The 26,397-nt window shown below is 43.7% G+C and overlaps 1 protein-coding gene across 1 annotated transcript; it reads left to right on the forward strand.

Moving 5' to 3' along the window:
* Positions 1–483: 483 nt before the first annotated feature.
* On the forward strand, positions 484–26,397 carry LOC135970459 (mas-related G-protein coupled receptor member H-like). The gene is given in 7 exon segments (XM_065543099.1): positions 484–716; positions 922–1,027; positions 5,454–5,751; positions 25,278–25,728; positions 25,730–26,077; positions 26,079–26,191; positions 26,194–26,397. Coding segments are annotated over 7 exon segments (1,662 nt in total). The 3' UTR covers positions 26,307–26,397.

Consider the following 26,397-nt stretch of genomic DNA (forward strand, 5'->3'; position numbering starts at 1 on the left):
GTTGAATAATATTCTGCTGTATGCATAACTGCATTTTGTTTATCCATTCATGTGTAAATGGGCACTTGGGTTGCTAGAGGGCATCTTTTTAAAGAGTGTTGCATTGGAGGACATGCTTCTAGATCACTTCCCAAATACCCTTTGTTCTATCTAGCTCTCAGGAGCCCTCTTGCAATCAATAGGCTGGTATGCTTCACCTAAAGCTAAATGGAAGGTACTTTGCAGGTACTTCTGACCCCAAACTACACATGTGACAAGGAACCTGTATCAGTCAGGGCTCTTAAGTGCAAGCAACAGAAACAGACACCAACTAAGCTGAGTAGAAAGAGGATTTATTAAAAGGATATTATCTAGCTCACAGAATCTCCAGGAAGACAAAAAAAATCCAGGCTAAGTTAGAATTCCAAAAACAACTGCATGAGCTAAAATCATGCAGCATAATTAGCTCCATCAAGACACTGCTGCTACCTCCCGCAAGCCACGATGACTCAGATGCACCTCCTATTACCACTGATACCCTTCACCGACACGCTGTTAGTGCTGCTCCTGCTATCCTGCAGCCTATCTTCCTGCCATCATCACCCCCACCACGGAAAGCATTCTCTGTGGCCTGCCCCTTTTTGGCAGCAGCAGATAAGGCAAAGTCAGGACCAGAAACATCTGATTGGCTGCACCAAGGTCAAAGCCCATGGCCCACAGGAAGGGAAGCTGGGAAAGTAAGATTCCAAGAGGTGGAGAATTCCCCCAACATGGAAAGGATGTCAGACTCTGGGTGGCCAAAAGGATTCGCTTCAGGCGTTAATGACCTCTCCAGCCCCATTTCAGTCCATCCCAGGTAGTAAGCATCCCAAACTATTTAATCCTGCCTTAGGCCTGATGACGTGGGGCCCCTTCCTGAGCCCGCACTTTATGGGCCCACAGTGGCCTCCTCGATCATAGGGTCAAAGTCTGTGGGACCCAGGCCATGTGCCTGCCTGCAGCCTATGGCCCTCCCGTCTTGGTTGCACTCTACATATCCAGGACTCTGGTATTTGGGGCCAAACAGCTCTGAGCCTGCTTCCAGGGCCTTCGCAGGCCTTGTCCCTGGGTCTGTCCTCCTGAAGGCAATGCATGCTGCCAGTGGGTATTCTCCTGGGCCAAGGGATGGCCAAGTTGGGGCTGTTTTCAAAAGATGTGCCTGGAACTTGGATATGTTCCCAGGGGTAGCCACTCATTTGCAAGTAACGCTCCTCACAGTGAGGAACGGAGCCAAACTCAGGAAGAGAAGACGGCTGGGCTATAGGCCGGGGCATACTCTGTGGCTATGTTCTGTCAAGGAACTCCAAGGAGTCTAAGAATTCTAAACTTGAACCTGGCCTTCCAATTGTTTCAAATGCATATTTGTCAAAAAATGAAATACCTAGGAATAAATTTAACCAAGGGGGTGAAAGATTTCTAAAAGGAAAATTACGAAACACTGCTAAAAAAATAAAATTGAAGAGGACACAAAAAACAGATCATGTTCATGGATTGGATTTAATATTGTAAAAATGACCACACTACCGCAAATAATCAAAGATTTAATACAATTGCTATCAAAATACCAATGACATTCTTCACAGAAACAGAAAAAGTAATCCTAAAATTTGTATGGAATCACAAAAATCCTTGAGTAGCCAAAGCAATCCTGAGATCCTGGCTAACATGGTGAAACCCCATCTCTACTAAAAATTACAAAAAAAAAAATAAATAAATAACAAAGCTGGAGGTATCACACTACTGGACTTCAAAATATACTACAGTAACCAAAACAGCCTGGTATTGGCATAAAAACAGACACATGAACCAATAGAACAGAATAGAGAAACCGGAAATATGTCCACATGTTTACAGCCAACCAATATTCAAAAAGAACATCAAAAACATTCGTTGGAAAAAGAACAGTCTCTTCAACAGTTACTTCAATAAATAAGTGCAGAAAAATAAAACTAGAACTCTTATCTCTCACCATATCCAAAAACCAACTCAAAGTGGGTGGATTGAAGACTTAAATGTAAGACCCCAAAATATTTTCTTTACTAGAAGAAAATATATGGAAAACACTTCAGAACATTGGTCTGGAAAAGGAATTTATGGAGAATACCTCAGAAGCATAGGCAACAAAAGCAAAAATAGACAAATGAGATTACATCAAACGAAAAATCTTCTGCATAGCAAAGAAAATAGTCAACACAGTGAAGAGACAACGTGCAGAATGGGAGAAAACATTTGCAAACTATTCATCTGATAAGGGATTAATATCCAGAATATACAAGGAACTCAAAAACAACTCAACAGCAAAGCAAAACAAACAGAATGTATTTGTTTTGCTCATTAAAACAAATTAAAACATTAAAAATGAGCAAATGAGCTGAATTAATGTCTCTTAAAAGACACACAAATGATCAAAAAGTATATGAAAAACTGCTCAATATCACTGATCATCAGGGAAATCCAAAGCAAAACCACAATGAACTATTCATCTTATTCCAGTTAGAATGGCTGGCATGAAAAGATTTTCAAAATAACAAATGTCGGTGAGGATGAAGAGAAAAAGGACCTCTTATACATTGTTGGTAGGAATGCAAATTAGTACAGTCATTATGGAAGACAGTATTGAGTTTTCTCAAGAAACTAAAACCAGAACCACCGTACGACCCAGCAGTCCCACTACTGGGCATACATCCGAAGGGAAGGAAGTAAGTTTGTTGAAGAGATGGCTTCATTCCCATGTGTATTGCAGCACTATCCATACTAGTGAATATGTGGAATCAATCTAAGTGTCCATCAATGGATGAATAGATTTTTTAATGTGATATGCTATGTACATATATTACGCATCCAAGAAAATTTGAAAAAAGAAAATGTGGTATATATATCTATATATACACAATGGAATACTATTTGGCCATAAAAAAGGACAAAAATCTGTGTCATTTGCAACAACATGAATGAGTTTGGAGGACATTATGTTAAGTGAAATAAGACAGGCACAGAAAGATAAAACATGTTCTCATATGTGAAAGCTAAAAAAGTTAATCTCACAGAAGTAGAGCATAGAAGAGTGGTTACTAGACACAGGGAAGGGTGAGGAGGCAAAGCCAAAGGTTAATGAAGGGATACAACCACACAGCTAGACAGGAGGAATAAGTGCTAGTGTTCTATAGGACTATGGGGCAACTATAATTAATAATTCATTGTATATTTTCAAATAGCTAGAAGAGGAAATTTTGAATATTCCCAACACAAAGAAACAAAATATGTTTGGGGTAATAGATACGCTAACTACACAGATTTATTACATATTGTATATGTGTATGGAAAATCACAATGTACCCCATATATATCTACAATTATTATGTGTCAATTAAAAATAATAATAAATGGGGCCAGGTGCGGTGGCTCACACCTATAATCCCATCACTTTGGGAGGCTGAGGCAGGTGGATCACTTGAGGCCAGGAGTTTGAGACCAGCAAGAGCAACATGACGAAATCCCGTTTCTATTGAAAATACAAAAAAATTAGTTGGGTATGGTGGCATATGCTTGCAATCTCAGCTACTTGGGTGGCTGAGGCACGAGAATTGCTTGAACTCGGGATTCAGAGGTTGCAGTGAGCAGAGATTGTGCCACTGCCCTCCAGCCTGGGCAACAATGCAAGGCTCTGTCTCAAAATAAGTAAATAAATAAATAAAAATAATTATAAAGGAAAAATGTATATTTGTCAAGGTAAAGAATAGAACATTTTATTTAACAGTTGAGTAGCTTGTTTTAATTTTTTTTATTGTGGTAAAATATACATAAAATGCAATATACCATTTTAACCATTTTTAAGAGTACAATTCAGGGGCATTAAGTACAATCACAATGTTGTACAACCATCACCACTATCCATTTCCAGAACTTTTCGTCATTCCAAACAGAAACTCAGTGCCCATTAAACAATAACTCCCCATTCTTCTCTCCCCAGCCCCTGATAACCACCATTGTATTTTCTCTCTCTGTGAATTTGCCTATTCTAGGTACCTCATGTAAGTGGAATCATATTTATTTTTCCTTTTCTATCTGGCTTATTTCACTCAGCATAACGGTTTCAAGGTTCATCCATATTATAGCATGTATCAATTTGTCAGAATTTCCTTCCTTTCTACAGCTGAATAATGTCCCACTGTAGCTATACACCACGTTTTGTGTATCCATTCCTCCATCATGGGCAATTGGGTTATTTCCACCTATCAGCTAGTATGAATCAGGGCTGCTGTGATCCTTGGTGTACAAGTATCTGTTCAAGTTCCTGCCTTCAGTTCTTTTGGGTACATACCCAAAGTGTAACTAGGGAATCCAATGGTAATCTATGCTTAACTATTTGGGGAACTGTTTTCTACAGTGGTTGTACCATTTTACAATCCCACCAGCAATTCAGAAGATTTCCAGTTTCTCCACATACTCACCAACACCTGTTATTTTGTGTTTGTGGGGGTTCTTTTAAATAATAGCCCTCCTAATGGGTATGAAGAGCAGTGTGTTTTATAATTTTTAAATATTTAGACATGGGGGATGTGTACTCTTATACCAGACCCCACATTGTTAGGGTTGGGTCAATTCTTATAACCATAATTGTGTATTTGCTCTGTAGGGCTGCCATAAGAATTACCTCAAAATGGGTGGCTCAAAATAACATAAATTTATTTTCATAGTTCTGGAGGCCAGCAGCCCAACACTAAGCTATCAGCAGTGCCATGGTCCCACTGAAGTCTCTAGGGAAGGGTCCTTCCTCACCCTTCCCACTTCTGGTGGCTTCCAGCATTCCTTGGCTTGTGGCAGCATCACTCCAGTCTCTGCCTTATCTCCCTGGTCTCTTTCCTCTTGTCACTGTGTGTCCTTTTTTGGGCTCTCTCCTTGGATTTATTGTCTGCCCTCATCCAGGATAACCTCATTTGGAGCCTTAATCACATCTGCAAGGAACTTATTTCCAAACAAACTCACATTCTGAGGTTCTGGGTGGATGTGAATTTTGGAGGGACAGCGGATTCCTTTCCCACCTGCTCCACTGCACAGCAGCACAGAGCCCACCTGAGCAGTACTGAAGGGTGAGAGGTCGCTCACGGGGCATCAGATTCATGAGGCAAGAGCAGCCCAGGGGGTCTTTAATGTGCAGTGAAGCCGGCAGAGGTTCCTTCGCTCTGGCACCAATATGCAGAAATATGCCCGTCTTTAATTTTCTAGAGTGTAGCTATTTGCGCTCAAATTCCCATACCCACTTTGTTGGGGAAACATACTTCATCTTGGCACCTCAATATCACTCCGTCTCTTCTGTTTGAGCAGCTCCTTTCTGGTAAGCCAGCAACTCTGGTTCTAAATTCAGTCATTCCAAGGTTCCGACTCCATGCAGGGCTGTTCTCTCTGAAGTCTTTCCTCTCCTTTCCCCTTTGCAGAGCAGAGGCCTGCATGCCGGCAGCTGGGGGGCTTGTGGCATCAGGGGCAGTGGGGACCTGGTCCTTGGGGTGCTTACACAGAGGCGGCTGAACGCGCAGGACCCAGAGAGCCGGGGAGGCCGGCCAGGGGCAGGGGCAGGAAGCGTTAGGGTTGGTGATGGGGGCCTGGCTTGCCTGTGGGCCATGGAAGGCTCTGAGAGGCCACGGAAGGCTCCGAGAGGCCACAAGGTGTCCCTGAGCCCGGGCTGGCCGTCAGCGGCATCCCAGGAACCCTCCCCTGGAGGGAGCCCCCAGGAAGGTGGGCAGAGGTGGACCCCAGGCACAGCCAGGCCCTGGGCAGCGTGGCCCCTGCAGTTGAGGTAACAGGCAGGGCTAAGGCGCCCCCGTTTCCAGGGCTTGCTTTCCCTCCGCTGTCCTCCTGGCTTTGAGCCCACCCCTGCCCCACCCGACATGTCTCCAAGACAGTCATACAAGCACTTCAATCCCGGCCACCTCCGGAGCCCCTGCACAGTGACACAGGGGACCTCATGTGAATCTTCTCTGTGAACTGTGGCAGATCCAGCCTCCCAGGACACTGTTGCAGGCTCCTGCCAACACACACTCCAACAGCCTCACCCTGCGGCCCCCAGGGACTCAAGGCTCCTCAGGCCCTCCACTGGCCTTCCAGGCAGGAAGCAGAACACTGCTGCGTCACTTCCAGACTCTAGAAGTTTCCAGGCCGACTGCCTGGTATCTGAGCATGGGGAGGGTCTGCACCCAGTCCCCCTCGGCCACGGCCTCCTTTCTCCAGGGCCTACTGGCAGCACTGGTGATACTGTGGGATCATAACAAATACGAGATCAGGAGTTCAAGATCAGGCTGGCCAACATGGTGAAACCCCGTCTCTACTAAAAATACAAAAATTAGCCAGGCATGGTGTTGGGCACCTGTAATCCCAGCTATTCAGGAGGCTGAGGCAGGAGAATTGCTTGAACCCAGGAGACAGAGGTTGCAGTGAGCCAAGATCGCACCACTGCACTCCAGTCTGGGTGACAGAGCAAGACTCTGTCTTGAAAAAAAAAAAAAAAATTGCTGGTTCAAGCAATTCTCCTGCCTCAGCCTCCTGAGTAGCTGGGACTACAGGCGCGCACCACCATGCTCAGCTAATTTTTGTATTTTTAGTAGAAATGGGGTTTCACCATGTTGGCCAGGCACTGTGGTAATGTCCCTGGCTCCCAGTCACAGCTCCTAAAACTCTTGTACTTTTCTGAGTGATAAGAATGACAGGTGCAGCTTTTGTTACAATACTTGGGTTTTGTCTCCAGTTCCTGAACAGCTCTGGAGCTACAAAGGTGAAAAAGGAGCGTCTCTTGTTGCTCACAAGGAGCCCATTCCTGCTTCATGAGTTTGTGTGAGTGAAGTGACTTTTAGAAAGGCCTAAGGTTGAGGCTGATTACCTGAGAAGCCAACCAGGTGAGGAGGAGACTGGAACTTTCAGCCCCACTCCCCAGCCTCTGAGGGGGCAATGATGGAGTCAATCATGTTTATGTAATGAGGCCTCTGTAAAAACCCAAAAGGACGTAGTTCTCAGAGCTTCTGGGCTGATGAACACGTGGAGGTGCTGGGCCTTCGTGCCCCTTTCCTCCTCTTGCCCGGTGCAGTTTGGCTGTTCCTAAGTTGTATTCTCCATAATAAATGGGCAAACAAAAGTAAAGTGTTTCCCTGAGTTCTGTGAGCCATTCTAGCAAATGATCGAATTCAAGGAGAGGGCCATGGGAATCCACAGTTCATAGCCGGCCAGTCAGGAGTCAGAAGGGAGGCCCGGACCTGCGGTTGGCATCTGAAGCGGGGCAGCCTGGTGGGGCTGAGCCCTCCACCTGTGGGATCTGATGCTGACTCCAGGCAGATGGTGTCAGAACTGGATTAAATCGTAGGACATCCAGCTGGCATCCACAGAAAAATGGAGAATTGGTTGGTGTTGGAAAACCCTACCCATTTGGCGTCTGATGTGGCGTGTGTGACAGTAGAACGAAGCACAGATGGTTTTCCTTTTCTAGGACCTCGTCCCCTCCTCACCCCGCATCCCCACAGTCTGTCTGAAAATTAACACTCCATGCTTTAGTCCTTCAGGCCAGATAGTCTGATATTTACAGCCCGGCCTCAGAAGTTCCCAGAACTCCTGTCCTTCAATGGTCTCTGCAACAACATTTTTTTTTTTTGAGATGGTGTCTCACTCTGTTGCCAGGCTGGAGCGCAGTGGCATGACCTCACTGCAACCTTCTCCTCCCTGGTTCAAGCAATTCTCCTGCCTCAGCTTCCTGAGTAACTGGGACTACAGGCGCGCACCACCACGCTCAGCTAATTTTTGTGTTTTTAGTAGAGATGGGGTTTCCCCATGTTGGCCAGGATGGTCTTGATCTCTGTTTATTATTTTATTTATTTATTTTTTTTTTTTTTTGAGACGGAGTCTCGCTCTGTCACCCAGGCTGGAGTGCAGTGGCCCGATCTCAGCTCACTGCAAGCTCCGCCTTCCGGGTTCACGCCATTCTCCTGCCTCAGCCTCCCGGGTAGCTGGGACTACATTAGCTGGGACTACAGGCGCCCGCCACCTCGCCTGGCTAGTTTTTTGTGTTTTTTAGTAGAGATGGGGTTTCACCGTGTTAGCCAGGATGGTCTTGATCTCCTGACCTCGTGATCCGCCCTTCTCGGCCTCCCAAAGTGCTGGGATTACAGGCTTGAGCCACCGTGCCCGGCTATCTCTGTTTATTATTATTATTATTATTATACTTTAAGTTCTGGGCTAAATGTGCAGAATGTGCAGTTTTGTTACATAGGTATACATGTGCCATGGTGGTTTTCTGCACGCATCAACCCGTCACCTACATTAGGTATTTCTCCTAATGCCATCCCTCCCCAACCCTCCCCAGCCCCCCCAGCCCCCAACAGGCCCCGGTGTGTGATGTTCCCCTCCCTGTGTCCATGTGTTCTCTTGTTCAACTCCCACTTATGAGTGAGAACATGAGGTGTTTGGTTTTCTGTTCTTGTCATAGTTTGCTGAGAATGATGGTTTCCAGCTTCATCCATGTCCTGGTCTTCATCTCTTGACCTTGTGATCCACCTGCCTTGGCCTCCCAAAGTGCTGGAATTACAGGTGTGAGCCACTGCACCCAGCTGCAATGAACTTTTTAAAAACCCTGTGTGAGACTCCAGCCCGGCAATTATGTCTGTCCCAGGTGGTGAGCTCTGCTTCTCAGGGGAGGGAGCCTCAGCCTCAGGGTAAAGAGCACAGTAACAAGCTCTTCTAACAGAAGCGCATCAACACATTATCTCAAGGAATAGCATCCCCAGCCAGGGACCGTGCTCAGGCCTGTAATCCCAGCATTTTCGGAGGCTGAAATGGGAGGTTCACTTGAGCCCACGAGTTAGACACCAGCATTATAGTGAGGCTGTGTCTCTACAAAAAAATAGAAAAAAATAGGCAGACATGGTTGTGCGTGCCTATAGTCCCAACTACTCAGGAGGCTGACGTGGGAGGATTGCTTGAGCCCAGGAAGTTGAGGCTGCAGTGCGCTGTGATTGCACCACTGCACTCCAGCCAAGGCAACAGAGCCAGACCCTGTCTCTAAATAAATAAATAAATAAATAAATAAATAAATAAATAAATAGCATTTCTCCCTCACATTTGGGAAAACAAAGTTCTATGTGACTCGCCAGCAGGCAGAGAAGCCCCTTTAAATTCCTTGTTTTTTGGTGCCATCAAGTGGTGACTTGAATTTTTTTTCCTCGGGTAGGTTTTTTTCTAAAAGTAGGCTGTTCAGCGATAAATTCTCAGACAAGAGTGTGTTGCATTGAAACACTCTGCATTACTCATTAAGAAAAAATCACACCTTTAAAAGTTTAACTGCTCAAGGACTTTGAGTTAAACATTGTAAACAGACCACATTCATGTCCCCTCCTCCCACCCCATGCAAAAAAAAAATAAAAAACAAAAACCCCACTAAGATGAAGTGAAAGACAGAAAGGATAGGAGAGATAAAGTTGGCAGACAAGAACTAGGAACAAAATTTGGGGAGTGATAACAAAAGTCTATAATCAGAGATGCATGAGAAGAGCACATGAGGGTGCTGTAGGCTGAAGGATCCTAAGGTAGCCTCCGATTCCCGCCCCCTGGTGTACACACCTTATAGCATTCCCTCCCCTGGAGTGTGGCCCCTCATCAGTTGACTTTGAGTTGATGAAAAGGGATGTTGTCCTGGTGTGTCTAGAGGTAAGACACAGGAAACACAGCAGATACTCTCCTTCTCCTGCTGGCCTTGAAGAAATAAATTACCCAGGTAGACAGGGCCACCTGCCAGGAAATGGGGGGCACCCCTTAGGAGGTGGGAATCTCAGCCCTATAACTGCAAAAACCCAAGTTCTGCCAACAACCTGAATGGATCCTGGGCCTCAGAGGAGACCCCAGCCTCAGCCAATGCCTTGACGTCAGCCTGGGGAGACTTGAGTAGACAGCCCAGAGACCCCGTAACTGGACTCCAACTGGTGGAAACTGAGATAATAAACATGTGCTGCTTTCAACTGTTGACTTTAGGGGGATTTATTAGGCCAACAACAGAAAACTCATACATGGGCCAGTTCATCCTGAGACCCCTCTAGGAAGAAAATAAGGAACCAGGATGAGGAGGGACAGAACAGAGGTGGAGGCGATGTCAGACACAGGAAAGAACAAAGTGGCAAAGATGGGAACCAGAAAACAGAAGATAAAGTCATCAGAGGAGCAATCCAGGGAGCTCAGCACCAAAACACGGTTCAAAGAAGAAATAGAGAAGACAGAGGGCAGGAAATTGTCAAATACATAATACCATAAATTTTCCAGGACCCCAAAGCCACAAGCCTCCAGACTCAGAATGTTCAGAGCAATGAATGAAAAAAGACCACATCAAGGGATGCCATTATTACATTTCAGAACATCAGGACTAAGGAGAAGATGCTGGAGGCTTCCACAGAGAAAAATCAGGTTACATTAAAAAGAGAAAAGGACTCACCATGGCATTGACTTTCCAACAATGATACTGAACATAAAGCATTGGAACCCACGTCACCTTCCTGGTATGATATTTAACTATAGTTATGTAGGATGTAACCACTGGGGGAAACTGGGGAGGGTACATGGAACCTCTCTGTACTAATTTTACAACTTACTGTTAATCTATTTTGAAATAGAAGTATTTTTTAAAGCAAGCATTGGACCAGTGGTACCAGAATTTTAAGGAAAAAAATATTTTCAACCTAAAATTCTATACCCACGTCTATCCATGAGGATGTTTCCACTGCAGATAACAGCAGCCACCATTTGAACAGGTTTTTTAAAATGACAGTTATATTGTCTTGCTACACCAATAAGCACAAAGACAGACCAGGTCTAGGAGTGGCTAAGCCAGGTTCTCTCCTTCTTTCTGCTTTGGCATCTTCAGGGTCAGGCTAACCCTGAGATGGGTCCTGAGGTGAGAGGTGCAGTTCCAGCGTCTCATCCAGACCTGATGATGCCCAGAAGAGAAACATCTCTGAGTGTCTCTCTTTTAGAATAAAGGACATTTTGGGCCGGGTGCAGTGGCTCACGCCTGTAATCCCAGGACTTTGGGAGGCTGAGGCGGGCAGATCACTTGAGGTCAAGAGTTCGAGACCAGCCTGGCCAACATGGTGAAACTCCATCTCTACTAAAAATACAAAAATTAGCCAGGCGTTTTGACTGACGCCTGTAATCCCAGCTACTTGGGAGGCTGAGGCAGGAGAATTGCTTGAACCCGGGAGGCAGAGGTTGCAGTGAGCCGTGATCACACCACTGCACTCCAGCGTGGGCGACAGAACGAGACTGTCTCAAAACAAAAAACTATATATATATATATATATATATATATATATATATCCCCTCAGGTTTTAGAGCCAAGAATCGCATGCTCATGGTTAAACCAATCTGTCCAGATGGGTGAAATACGCATATACTACCCATGCTCTCCTTGAGAATGAGCCTGTCTTGAGGCATGTGGCTGAAGAGGGAGGAGTGGACATCCAAGTAAGATCAGGATTTCATCAGGAAGGGGGAAGTTTAAATGAATCCTAGGGAGGCAGCCACAGTGTACACGATGAGTCAAATAAGAGGGTAGAAGAAAAATATTACAGACACATAAGTGCTTACACAGACACCTCCACTGCTTTAGGTTAGAAAGTTCTTAAGACAGAACCACCAAATACAACATGTGGAATTTTTTGAATCCTAATTTTGAAAAATAAAATGAAAAGGGAAAATGCTGTGGTTCAGCATTCGTAAATTTGTACATTTGTAGTTCAGATCTACTGAGGTAAATTTGAATATGGATACCAAGATTATTGTTAATTTTGTTAGGTGTGATAAAAGCATTATGTCTATGTAAGAAAATGTCCATATTTTTTCGTATGTGTGGGATTAATAAGATGATGTATGGGATTTGCTTTTAAATGCTTCAACCACAACATAAAAGGGGGAGGGTATAGATGAAGTAAATGTGTCAAAATCCTAATATATGTTGGCCCTGTTCCAGCTAATAAGTAAAGAAGACATAATAGAAGCAGAACATAACCCCCTTTGAAACTCTAAGGAATAAACAGATCTTATAGAACTTTTTGAATCTCAGCACTATTGACAATTTAGATAATTACATTTATGCACTGCAAAATGACATGTCAGTGAATGATGGACTGCATATGTGACAGTGGTCCCATAATGTTTTAATATTGTATTTTTGCTGTGCCTTTTCTATGTCTAGATACACAAATACTTATCATTGTATTACAGTTGCATACAGTATTTAGTATAGTAACATGCTATACAGATTTGTAGCCTAGGAGATTTGTAGGCTATGCCATATAGCCTAGGTGTATACTAGGCTATGACACCTAGGTTTATCTAAATGCCTTCTATGGTGTTTGCACAATGATGAAGTCTCCTAATGACACATTTCTCTGAATGTATCCCTGTTGTTAATCAACACATGATTGTATTTATTGGGGGCTGGGGGGCTGTCCTGACTGTTGTAGGATATATAGCAGCATCCCTGTCTTCTACCCACCAGATGCCAGTAGCATCCTTCCTCCCTAATCATGACAATCAAAAATGTCTTCAGACATTATCAAATGTCCCTAGGTGGGGTGGGGGTTGGGGTAAAACTGCTTTTGGTTGATTCAGGTAATCATCAATGGCTGATAGTGCCACAGAAAGAGAGGAGACAATCTGATGGCTGGAAGTACATCCCTGTGAAATAATCTTGCCAAAATAAAATCAGACCTGAAATAGATGGAGGCTCTAGAACACCAAGACAGAGGAACAGGTTAAATGCATGTAGAGACACAGCCAAAAATGACCAAGTTTCTTCAACAAAAATATTGCCAGAAAAAAGGAAGGCAGAAAAACCTATCAGTTAAAAGAGGCTTAGGAGACATAACTAATCACAACTTATCTGAATGCTGATTCAAACAAACTAGTTGTAATTTTAAAAAGCCAACACATGTATGATACCAAGTGAATATCTGATGACTTTAGAGAATACTGCTAATTTTTTCAGGTGTGATAACGGCATTGTGGTTAGGTGTTTTTTAATAAGTTTTATTTATTTATTTTAATTTTTTGAGACAAGGTCTCGTTCTGTCACCCAGGCTAGAGTGTGATGGCGTGATCACAGCTCACTGCAGCCTCAACCTCCCAGGCTCAAGTGATCCTCCCACTTGAGCCTCTGGCTGGGACTACAGACACCCACCACCATATCTGGCTAAATTTTTAAGTTTTTGTAGAGGTGGGGGTCTCGTCATGCTGCCCAGGCTGGTCTTGAATTTCTCAGCTCAAGTGATCCACCTTGGCCTCCCAAAGTACTGGGATTATAGGCATGAGCCACCATGCCCAGAGGTCTTTAAATAGAAATGCATAATAAAATATTTACAGATGAAACATATAATATCTGGGATTTGCATTAAAATATCCGTGGGTTAAAGGTAGTGGGAAGGAGTTTAGCTGAAACAATATTGGCCTTATGTTGATGATTGCAGAAACTTGGAAAAGGACAGATAGGAGCTTCTGATGTTCTTTTCTCTACTCTGGTTTTGTTGAAAATTTATCATAATATAAAGTTTTAAAAAAGTCACCTCCCTCATACCTTTAAAGTCCTTCATAGATTGGCTACAGGAAAGAACCCATGGAATCCTCAACACGAAAAGCAGCCAAGAAAAGCCTGAGTAATGGAAGGGACGTGGGCCCACAGAGGGCTAGCTGAGAGGGAGGAAGTCTGACAAGGTTCTCCATGCCAGGAAAAGTCAAAACAGATTACTCTATATGTTTGAGTATTTAAAAAATATGTATTGCTAGGCGCATGACATACTAAATGGAAAAAACGAGCATAGTATAAGCAAAAATAAGAATAAATACATAGGAAACTGTGAAAGTGAAAAATACAAGGCAATATGTAACTAGGGAAAACAAGAATTTGCCCAAGAAAAAGTAAAATAATCACGATAAACCAATTGCCTCTTAGATGAAAATGTTTACATTGTTATCATAAAAATAAAAACCTAACTAACCACCAGCACCAGTGTGTGCCACCCAGGGCCCAAGGGCCAGCCTGCCATCACTACTGCGATTGCCAGTGCCACGAGCACTGTCCAGGCCCTGAGGCCCAGACCTGAGGGCCAGCTTGCCATTAGCACTGCCACCACAAGTGCTGCAAGCACTGCCTAGGGGCCCAATAACTAGTATACCCAGGCCCCCTCCTACTACCACTGATGGCTGCTTATGTTACCCAGGGGACCAAGGGTCAACCTACCTGATGTCCTTGTCCCCAGAAAAGTCTTGCCACAGCCTCCATTAATAACCACAGCCCAAGTCACTGAAGAACTCACAGACCCCACTGACATTGATTAAAGCTGAATAAATCATACAGAGACTACATTATTGTGCCCACCCAGAATCAAAGCCAAAGCACCCTACCCAACCAACACTGTAGATACATTTACAGGAAAGATTATTTCCCTATGAAATCCATTCCATAAAATTTAAAGAAGCAAGTATTACACCAGATGCACACGTATTAACATAAGGACAAAGGAAACAGAAAAAAAGCAAGGAAACATGACACTGACAAAGGAACAAAATAATTCTCCAGTAACAGATTCCAAAGAAAAGGAAATACATGAAATGCCTGAAAAGGAATTTAAAATAGTGTCCAGTTGTCACAAGAGAACACAGATAGACAATACAAGAAAATCAGAAAAATAATTCATAATTTGAATGAGCAATTGAACAAACAGATAGATATAAAAAAGAACCAAACAGAAATCCTGGATCTGAAGTGCTTCAACAATAAATTGAGCAGAAAAAAGAATTTTTGAACTTGAAGATAGGTCTTTTGAAATAATTCAGTCAAACAAAAGAAAGAAAAAAGAAAAAAAGGAAAAAAAAAGAATGAAGAAAGCCTATGTGACATTTGGGATACTGTAAACTAAACACATTTTCATAAAATTTGTTCCACAGGAAAAGGGATGGGAAACAGCATAGAAAACCTATTTAAGGAAATAATCACTAAAAAATTCACAAGTCTCAGAAGAGATAAAGATATCCAGACAGCCAACTCAAGGATTCCCAAATAGATTTAATCCAAAAAGGTTTACTGGAGGCACATTATAGTCAAACTGTCAAAAGTAAAAGACAGAACAGCATGAGAAAACAGTCAAGACATATTTAAGGGAATTTCCATCAGACTAGCAGCAGATTTCTTAGCAGAAACCTTACAGGCTAGCAGAAAGCTTACAGGAAAGAATGGGGTGATATATTCAAGGTGCTAAAAGGAGAAAAAAAAAGGAAAAAAGGAAAAACTTCTCCACACCCACTAAATCTATCCATTAGATATGAAGGAGAAACAGTCTTTCTTAGACAAACAAAAACAGGAAATTCATCACCACTAGACCAGCCCTATAAAAAATGCTTAAGGAATAACATCTAGAAGAGAAAAGACAATATCTACCATAATGAAAATACACAAAAGTATAAAACTCACTGGTGGGGATACACAAATGAGAAATATACAAAAATCAACTCAAAATGGATTAAAGATTTAAACATAAACCTAAAACTATAAAACTACTTGATGAAAGCAGGTGAAATGCTTCAGGGCATTAGTCTAGGCAAAGATTTTATGGCTGAGACTTTAAAAGCACAGATAACAAAAATAAAAATAGATAAATAAGACTATATTAAACTAAAAAGCTTCTGTACAGCAAAGGAACAATCAACAGGGTGAAGAGACTACTTATACAATGACAGAAAATATTTGCTAACTGTTCATCCAACAAGTAATTAATATCTAGAATATACAAGGAACTCAACAGCAAAACAAACAAAAAACCACAAATAATCCAATGAAAAATGGGCAAGTGAGCTGAACAGACATTTCTCAAACAAAAACATACAAATGGCCAACAGGTGTATGAAAAAATACACAATATCACTAATCATCAGGGAATTGCAAACTAATACCACAATGAGATATCATCTTACCCCAGTTAGAAAGGTTACATTGGCTGGGCACGGTGGCTCATGCCTGTAATCCCAGCACTTTGGGAGGCCGAGATGGGTGGATCACCTGAGGTCAGGAGTTCGAGGCCAGCCTGGCCAACATGATGAAATCCTGTATCTACTAAAAATACAAAAAATTAGCTGGGTGTGGTGGCACACACCTGTAATCCCAGCCACTTGGGAGGCTAAAGCAGGAGAATCGCTGGAACCCGAGACATAGAGGTTGCAGTGAGCCAAGATTGCACCACTGCACTCCAGCCTCAGTGATAGAGTGAGACTTGGTCTTGAGAAAAACAAACAAACAAACAAAAAATGAATGGCTACATCGAAAAGACAAAAAATAACAAATGCTGTCAAGGATGTGAAGAAAAGAGAACTTTTAGCAGACTATTAGTGGGAAGGCAAATTATTATAGACATTATAGAAAACAGTGTGGAATTTTTCAGAAAACCAAAAATAGAGCCACCATATGATCCAGCAATCCCACTACTGAGTATTTATCCAAAAGAAAGAATATTGGTATATTAAAGGAATAACTGCACTCCCACATTTACTGCAGCACTATTCCCAATACTAAGATATGGAATCAACATAAATGCATAAATGTCCATTAACAGATGAATGAGTTAAGAAAGATTATGTATCTAAGATAGATAAATAGGGTGTGTGTGTGTGTGTGTGTATGTGTGTGTGTGTGTTTGTGTGTGTAATGGGATACTATTCAGCCATAAAAAGAATTAAATCTTGTCATTCACAGAAACATGGATGAGCCTGGAAGACATTAAATTAGAGCACAACAAGAAGACATTATATTCAAGCAAAATTCTTGTGGCACAAGAATACCACAACACCACATGTCCTCACTCATATGTGGGAGCTCATAAAAGTAGAGGGTAGAATTGTGGGTACCATAGAGGCTAGGAAGGGTAGGGGGCGAGGAGGATAGGGAGAGGTTGGTTAAGGAATACAAAATTTCAGCTAGATGGGAGGAATGAGTTCTGGTGTTCTACAGCACTATAGGGTAAATATAGATAACCAATTTGTTCAATATTTTTAAAAAGCTAGAAGATAATATTTTGAATTTCACAACACAAATGACAAATGTTTGAGGTAATAGATATGTTAATTACCCTGTTTTGATCTCTCTACACATATACATGTATCAAAATATCACTCTGTATCCCATACATACGTATAATTATATTGTGTCAACTAAAAATACAAGGGAAAAATGAAGAAAAATGAACCTAATTAAAAATCAGGTCCATGTATATTGAGAAGATGGTAGCTGGATGGGACAGTGGGGTAGACAGCAAAATGCTCATCCAAACTGGAAGTAGATAATGTTGGACATTTATTGTAAAGAACAGAAATATCTACCAATTATTTTTAGATTGGGGGATGAGCCCGGAAGAAATCTCTAGAAGAATTTACAGTAGCTGTTATTAAGCAGTGGAACCGGAAAATGACAAGGGAAAGGGCTTTTTAATGAAGTGTTGTAAGTACTATTTAATTTCTAACTATATGCACACAGCATATTAGTTTTCTATTGTTGTATAACAAGTTGCCACACAAATTTAGCAGCCTAAAGCAGCATGCATTTATTTATCTCACAGTTTCTTTGGGTCAGGAATCTGAGCATGGCGTAACTAGGCCCTCTGCTCCGGGTGTCACAAGGTGGGACAAGAAGTCAACTGCGGTTGGGGTCTCATTAAAGGCTGAGGGACGTCTTTTGAGCTCACATGGCTGCTGCCAGAATTCAGTTCCTGGCAACTGTAGGACTGAGGTCCTTGGTCCTAGAGGCCACATTGCAGATCCCCAGCCCTTGCCATGGACAGTTCCCAGTGAGCAGCTTGCTTCTCCAAGGCCAGCAGGAGCCTCTCGCTCCAGCCTGCCATGACAGTCTCACATAGCATAGTGGAGTCATGTGAGTGGCATCTGTATTAACCATGTCTTTATTTTCTGTCTTCTGATGCTTTGACATTTGAGATCTTGCTCACCATGAGTGACTGTCCTTCCCAGGGTGACCAAATTCAAGACAGAATAAACACACTCACCCCAGAGTGCACCTTTCCAATGCAAACTAACTCATCCAGAGCGCATACCTACGACCTCCTTCTTTATCAGGCTTTCACCCTAGGCAACTATCCACCTTTCCAAGTCACGCTGGAGCCAGGTACTAGACAACCTGGGACAGCCCCTGTGCTCAAGGCCTGCTGAAATTATTTCAGCTAGCCAGTCCTCAGTCTGCTGTCCCTGCTGTTCCCACTTCTTCCCACAGAAACCACAATAAAGATTCTTGCCACAGTCCCCGCAGCTCTGCCTCCCAACCCACCCTAGTGCTTCCCCTTGTGGCCCTATATGGCATGCCCTGCCTCCTTCTTCCAGGGGACTGTGAGTATGAACTTCTTGCTTTATGACAGTCATGCCCATGTCTGTGTGTCTTACATACTTGATTAAAACAAACCCTTAAAACAGCATTCCATCGGCTTTGCCATAATGTAACCTAACTAAGGGAGTGACATCCCATCACCTAGAATAAACACATGCTATTCATTAGAAGCAAGTCACAGGTTCTCCCTCCACTCAAGGGGAGGGAATTACAAAGGCAGCAATTCTTGCGGCGGGGGGGGATGTCTTCTACATGTGCTTTTTGATTTTTTAAAAAATAATCCCCCATGGAATACTATGCAGCCATAAAAAGATGAGTTCATGTCCTTTGCAGGGACTTGGATGAAGTTGGAAACCATCATTCTCAGCAAACTAACACAAGAAAAGAAAACCAAACCCTGCCTGTTTTCACTCATAGGTGGGAGTTGAACAATGAGAACACATGGACACAGAGAGGGGAACATCACACGCTGGGGCCTGTCGGGGGGGGGCGGCTAGGGGAGGGATAGCATTAGGAGAAATACCTAATGTAGATGACAGGTTGATGGGTGTAGCAAACCATCATGGCACATGTATGTAACAAAACTGCACAGTCTGCACATGTACCCCAGAACTTAAAGTATAATTTTTAAAAAATAATAAATAAGTAAATAAATAAATCCCTCAAAATCAACTGCTATGTATGATTTCAGCAGGAAGTAATGGTTTGTCTGACTTCAGTGGCTTGAATGAGAGGAGTTTTCTTGCATTGCACCAACAGCATTGGAGGTGCCAGCATTGCTCAAGCTGTCCACCAACACCTGCAGGACTTAGTCTCCATCAATCTTTCCGTAATGCCTCTTCTCATCATTCTTATTGGCATCTCAGGACCACAAGACAGCTGGCGTGGCCCCAAAAGAAGACACATGGGAAAGGACAGTGCTGGGAACCCCTTTTCGCCAGTCTCCAGCAAAGATCTTTCCAGAAATACCACCTCCCATTCTGCAACCTGCCTCCCCGTGCTCCCTGTCACAGCCAAGTCCTTTGGCCGTTGCCAGCCATAGGGAGGTGGGGAAGTGAGTATCTGTCTGGAAGTGGCTGGGAAAGGGCCTGGAATGCGGTGGGTCTGGCCAACCCATGGCACCAACCACAGCTAAGTAGCCTCAGGCCTGAAGGTTGGCAAATCCATCTGTGTATAGATGCTAGGAAATGCAAAGTCTTCCAGAGGCAGCAGTATCAACACCAAGTACTTGGAATGACCCACATTTGCTTTAGTCTAATAACAGTCTCAAATGATGAAATGTTGTAAGCTCACTGTTAGAGGCTGAACAAGGTGTTTTCTGATGAGCTGAAACTTGAAGCAGACTGCCCTGGGAGGTGAGTGATTCTTTATCCATTTGATCGACAGTCTCAGAGGGGAGCCAGTCCCACCCTCTGGCCTCCAGTGCTGCCAACAAGACTCAGATCTCACTAGCCAGATGAGGCCAAAATAAGACCCTGAGAACAGACTGTTGCCAGACTGACACGAGCTCTTTCAGCTTGCAAGAATCTTTTCCTGGCTCCCCTGATCTGCTAGATAAGAGGTCACGATCTGCAGAAACAACACACCTGAAGGGGAGCACTAAGAATCACTAAGAAGGCTCCACTCAACCAGGACCAAATCACTTGACAGTGAGTATTCCCAAGCACTCCTTCCTGGAAGACCACTGTGACTTGGGTTTGCAGCGAGCTCTCCTCTTCCCCATCCCTCTGCAAAGGGCTGCACTGGGTGGGAAGAAACAGCCTCCTTCAAGGGGATCCCGAATTCCAGAAGCCACCTTGGGGGACCTACACCTTCTGCCATCTGTGTGCTAGAGCAGAGGCATTCTGTTTCAATGGGGAGCATGGACCCTCTCCCAAGAACAGCTTTAAAAGCTGAAGGTTCCCCTTAATGCACTTCCCCTTCCATGTGTGTCCCCTCCTATTCTCGTGTATGTGTGTGTGCCCATGGTGTGTGTGCCTGGTACTTGGGCTACACACACAGTGTCAGTGTGCTTTAGAGAAATGACACAGCATCAGTAATAAAATGTGGTATGACTTTATTTAATGTTATCTACTATAATATTGTCATAAAAAATATTAACACATTTAACCCCTGCTGAGCTCCTGTGATTGGATCTGTGGCCATGATGAGAAGCTAAAAGTAATCTTTGGAAAAGCCAATAATTAACATGTTTCACACAACATGATATAAAGCAGAAACAGAGGATACCTCTGGAAAAAGGGTGACTACCCCAACTCCAACAACAGGAACATACCGGAATCTCATCGAAGGTTTTGTAAACTCTACCCCACCTCTCCTTGGAAGTACCCTTCCCCACCACAGGTTCCTGCCTCTTCGCAAGGAGAATCTCTATGGACAGGAAAAGGCTATGTTTATGGGAGAATGGGGTACACGGGAACCATCTGGAGGGAGACATGAGGTTGGAAAACACCTGCATCCAGAAAGGGTGTGACAAGTTGTGGGACCAAGGCAGGTCCCCAAAGCCCCGAGTGCAATGGGGATGACCCCTACCTCACAGCCCTCCTCTGAGAATTATATGGAATGCCTAGCACACGTTGAGCCACATTTTACCTATCAGTTTATTTATACTCTCCAACCTGTGTTTCTTTTAAAACAAGGCTTCCCACAGCCAGGAGTAATAAGACATAAAATTCGAGCCAGCACACTTTTGTTCACAAATGCACTTGAATTCTGCAGAAAGGTCAGTTTGGGAAATACCATGGAAAGAGAGCACAGTTCCCTTATTTGTTCATTCTGCTTTGGAACTGCAGCTGTGAACATGAGCTGGCTTTCCACACCCATCTATAGGCTCCTGTGGTTGGATCTGTAGCCATGATGTAGACAGGCTGCTGTCAGACCCACCGTGGCACAGGGTGCTGCAGGGAGGCCCCCCATGGGTCTGGCCTGGCGGAAAAAAGACACGCCTGTGAGTGCTTTCTCACCATCCTGCTTCTCAGCTTACCCCAGGTCCCTGGGAAGGGCAGTGGAAGGTGACTTAGTGGAGGGGAAGAGGAAGGACAAGAAAGGGAAAGAGAATGGGAGTTTGAGTGAGAAAACAATCTGCATTCATCTCCTTGCTGGCCCACCCTTCTGAGGCCAAATTGGCTGACCCAGGGGCCTGGGGCTTGCCCTGGAGAGGCAAGAAGAATGCAAACAAGATCAACGAAGTCTTTTACAAGTCAGCAAGGACATTGATTCCCACTAGAATAAGATGAGCAAAGAACACAGAACAATTTACACAACAAGGAATATAAAACGTTAATAGACTCATGAAAAATATACGACCTCACTAATGATTACACATGCAAACCAAAACTTTTAAATACCATGATTTCATCAACAAGGAGGCAAAGTTATCAAGCTGGCACACACACATGCTCAATACTGAAATAGGTTCAACTGTAAAAGCACTCTCCTATGCTGCTTCCAGAACAAACCTTTCTGAAGACAGTTGTACTAGTAATTGACGTTCATTAAACATTCACTCTGTGTCAGGCACTTATGGTTAAAGCCCTTCAAAGGATGAAGTCATTTTGATTTCTAATAATCATTGGAAGTACACTACCATGATCTCCATTTTACAGGCAGAGAAACTGAGGTTTAAAGATAAATAATGTGGGCCAGACACAGTGTCTCATGCCTGTAATCTCAGCACTTTGGGAGGCCAAGGTGGGAGGATGGCTTGAGGCTAGGAGTTCAAGACCAGCCTGTACAACACAGCAAGTCACTGTCTGTATAAAAAAAATTAAAAATTATCTGGGTGTGGTGGTGCCTACCTATAGTCCTAGATATTTGGGAGGTTGAGGTAGGAGGATTGCTTGAGCCCAGGAGGTCGAGGGTGCAGGGAGCTATAATTGCACTATTGTACTCCAGCCTGGGTGACAGAGCGAGATCTTGTCTCAAAAGAAAGAAAAAGATAAATAACTTGCTCAAGGTCAGATACTTAGAAACCTGAAACCAAAAGTCAAACCCACATCTCTGACCCCAAAGCTCATATTCTGGACCACAGTGTTTTTCTGTCTCAAAGCCTTAAAATCCTTGTAACTGTTCTTGAAATAATCTATCCTAAGGAAATAATCAGAGATACAGGAAAGTTATATACACAAGGATGTCCTCTGTATTGCCATTTATGGAAAATTATTAACACCCTAGATATTTAGTAATAGAGAAATTGTAAAATAAAGAATGAACAAGGCCAGGTGCGGTGGCTCCTGCCTGTAATCCCAGCACTTTGGGAGGCTGAGGTAGGTGGATCACCTGAGGTCAGGAGTTCAAAACCAGCCCGACCAACATGGATACCCCATCTCTACTAAAAATACAAAATTAGCTGGGCATCATGGCACATGCCTGTAATCTCAGCTACTTGGGAGACTGAAGAAGGAGAATCACTTCTGAAGGCAGAGGTTGCAGTGAGCCAAGATCATGTCATTGCACTCCAGCCTGGACAACAAGAGCGAAACTCTGTCTCAAAAAAAAAAAAAAAAAAAAAAAAGAATGAACAAAAGATAAAACAAAACATCATATTATGTAGTCATCGATCATATTTTTGAAAAAACTTAAAGACTGTAAAATATTAGTGGCATACTATTAAGTTTAAAGGGTAGGTATTGGGCTGGGCACGGTGGCTCACACCTGTAATCCCAGCACTTTGGGAGGCCAAGTGGGGCGGATCACTTGAGGTCAGCAGTTAGAGACGAGCCTCGCCAACATGATGAAACTCTGTCTCTACTAAAAATACAAAAATTAGCAGGGCATGGTGGTGCATGCCTGTAATCCCAGACACTTGGGAGGCTGAGGCAGGAGAATCACTGGAACCCGGGAGGCAGAGGTTGCAGTGAGCCAAGATTGTCCCACTATACTCCAGCCTGGATGACAGATCAAGACTCCGTCTCAAGAAAGAGAGAAAGAGAGAAAGAGAGAAAGAGAGAAAAGAGAGAAAAGAGAGAAAAGAGAGAAAGAAAGAAGGAAGGAAGGAAGGAAGGAAAGAAGGAAAGAAGGAAAGAAGGAAAGAAAGAAAGAAAGAAAGAAAGAAAGAAAGAAAGAAAGAAAGAAAGAAAGAAAGAAAGAAAGAAAGAAAGAAAGAAAGAAAGAAAGAAAAAAGGATAGGTGTAAAACCATATACACTATCATTTCTAGGAAATATATCAACACATTAATAGAAATTATCTGGACGGTAAAATAGGAAAACAGGTGGACTTTTTCATCCTTCTGCATTTTCCAAAGTTTTTGAAATTAGTTTGTTACTTTTATCAGCAAGAAAAGCCATGTATTTTATTTTAAAAAACGCAAAAGAAGTCTGAGCAGAGGCCCCTGTACTACAGAGGATTTGGGCCGTCAGAGTGATGCTGGGAATGGGGCAAGGATGACTGAGAGAAGGGCCTGTGCCATGTACTGTGCCTGGGAGCCTGAGACTTCCAGAAACAGTGACTCTCTTGCTTGTTCTCATACCCCATGAAACTCTACAATGTAAACCAAAGGAATTGCCCCAAGGCTCCTGCACCTGCTCCAGAGAGGCGAGGAGCCCAGGGAGGGCTATCCCTCTTCGCAGGGGCTGGGGGTGAAGAGACAGTCCCATCAGCCTCTGGCCGGTGGCTAAGGAGAGGGAAACCAGAGAGCTATGGCCTGGGCCCAAGTAAGGAGGACAAAAATGGGGCAAGAGCGGAGTCTGCCCAGGACGGGAAGGAGGAGAGAGCAAGGGAAAGAAAGGGCCTGGTTGAGGCTGTTTTTTAATTTCTCTAGCAGCCACTGCAACAGGAATGATTCCACTGTGCACACCAGTTACAACTAAGGTTATGTCAGAGTTCATCGGCCATCCTGGGAAACCTAGCCAATCCTCTAGAAAATGTGTTCTGAGCTCTAAGGGGGCCTGACAAGTGACTTTTAACACAGTGCTCATCTGTACATAGGAGAGGCCCGTCCTGTGCTGCCTAAGCATCCCCAAAGAAAACCTAGGAAGGTCTTGCTCTAGGAGCCCTTCCAGGAACCTAGCTCCCTCCCACCTCAGTTGGTTGGGGTCAGGCCATCACTAAGGCAGCAGAGAACATGGGATAAGGATGAAAAAGTGGTGGGACAATCAAGGCATCACAACACTAGGGTCACCTGGGGACCACGCACTGGCCTGGGCCTGGACATTACAATTCTGCCTGTCCCCAACTCTGAGTAGCCTTTTGCTCCTTGGACCCCAACTCCAAGAGACCCTCTTTGTCTTCCTCTCTCCTGTTCCTTTCCATCCTCCCATCAATGGCTGGATTCTCTTATCAACTAAGCCCAAGGGAATGACCTTCATCTAGGATGGATAAACTTCCGGGGGATGTTACAAAGGCAAAACGAGAATAGTGATGAGAGATAAGACAGACATGATTGGTGGATTTCTAAATGCACTATCTTTATTTTCTTTACTTCTTTTGTGTGTTGGTTTTTGCTCATTGGTGCCTTTTAAATAAGTGTCTCTTTGATCCTTTTCTTGAATCTGTCACCTAGTTCTGGTAAGAAAAGAAATCTCTTTCTGGAAGGCAGAGGACAAGCTGGGGACATAGTGGGCTTTCCTACAGGGCCAGGAGGAAGGGGACCCTGGTCTGAGACAGTAGCCGAGGCTGGAATTAGGAGCCAACCCTTGGGTTCAGGGGAGGAAACATGGAGATCATAATGGAATCTGCCCGTGCGGGAAAATGATGGAAGGAGAGAACAGAGGGAAGGAGATGAAATATAGCAAGAGCCTCTCTGGTCTTACATCCTCCCTCCTACGCCACTGTGTGGAGGAGCGTCCTTCATAAAACTGTGCTCATCTTGAGATGCAGAGCAAATGACACCCATAAACTCCACCTTCCGTTTCTGACAACAGGTCTACAGGAGAAAACCGGTGATTCCCCAAGAATGGCGCTATCGGCAGTGACCGTGAGCCCTCTGGAATCTGCACTCTGTACCAGAAATGAATCCCTGAATCACACAACCTGGTCCTCAGAGCAAGCGACTCAGCCCCCAGTAGAATCACGAGAACAGCACCGTTATATCTACATTTCCCTGCTCATTTGCATACTGGGAGTAATTGGGAATGGACTTTTGATGTTGTTTCTCATCTTCTACGTAAAGAGGAAGCCATTCACTGTCTACAACCTACACCTCGTCATCGCTGACTTCATGGTCCTCTGCACATCTGTCCTCCCGCTGATAATCCTGCTTTGTGATCGCCTCAACGATGACACCTTACTGAAATACATCATCTTCCTGATACTTTTTGGCTACAACACAGGTCTGCACCTTCTCACCATCATCAGTGTGGAGCGGTGTCTCTCTGCTTTACCCAATCTGGTACCAGTGCCAACTCCCAAAGCACCAATCTGCTGTAGCCTGCACTCTGCTGTGGGCACTTTCTCTTCTTGTGTTTGGATTAGAAAACTTCTGCATCCAGGTAGATGAGTTTAGATTCCCAAAACGTCCATACGTTTATAAATTTTTAGGTATCTTGGCATTCCTTGTCTTTGTTCCTCTCATGATCTTCACCAGTTTGAGGCTCTTCATCCAAGTCTGCTGTAACCTGAAGCCACACCAACCTGCCAAGCTCTACATAATCATCATAGCTACTGTGGTCTTGTTTCTTGTCTTTGCCATGCCCATAAAGGTCCTGCGCATCATAGCCTTTTTTTAATCCTAGTAACAACTTGGTGTGGAAATTATATCCTTATTTGAATATTTTGTCCACTATCAATTGCAGTGTCAATCCAATTGTCTATTTTGTGGTAGGTCGTATCAGGAGAAAGAAAGTAGAAAGTCCCTAAGAGAAGCACTGCAAAAGGTCTTGGAAGAAAAACCAGTGGCAGACTTGGGTGAGAACGTTGCACAGCCTTCTTCACCCTCAACGGCCTTCAGCTAGGATGTCCTTGGGAGAAGACTATTCTATGTCATCTCAGTGTGGGAAAAGATAACACGGTTCTGATGTCACTTCTCTATTTTCCTTCCTGGTG

The sequence above is a fragment of the Macaca fascicularis genome, chromosome 4 (genome assembly GCF_037993035.2).
Source record: "Macaca fascicularis isolate 582-1 chromosome 4, T2T-MFA8v1.1".
NCBI lineage: Eukaryota > Metazoa > Chordata > Mammalia > Primates > Cercopithecidae > Macaca > Macaca fascicularis.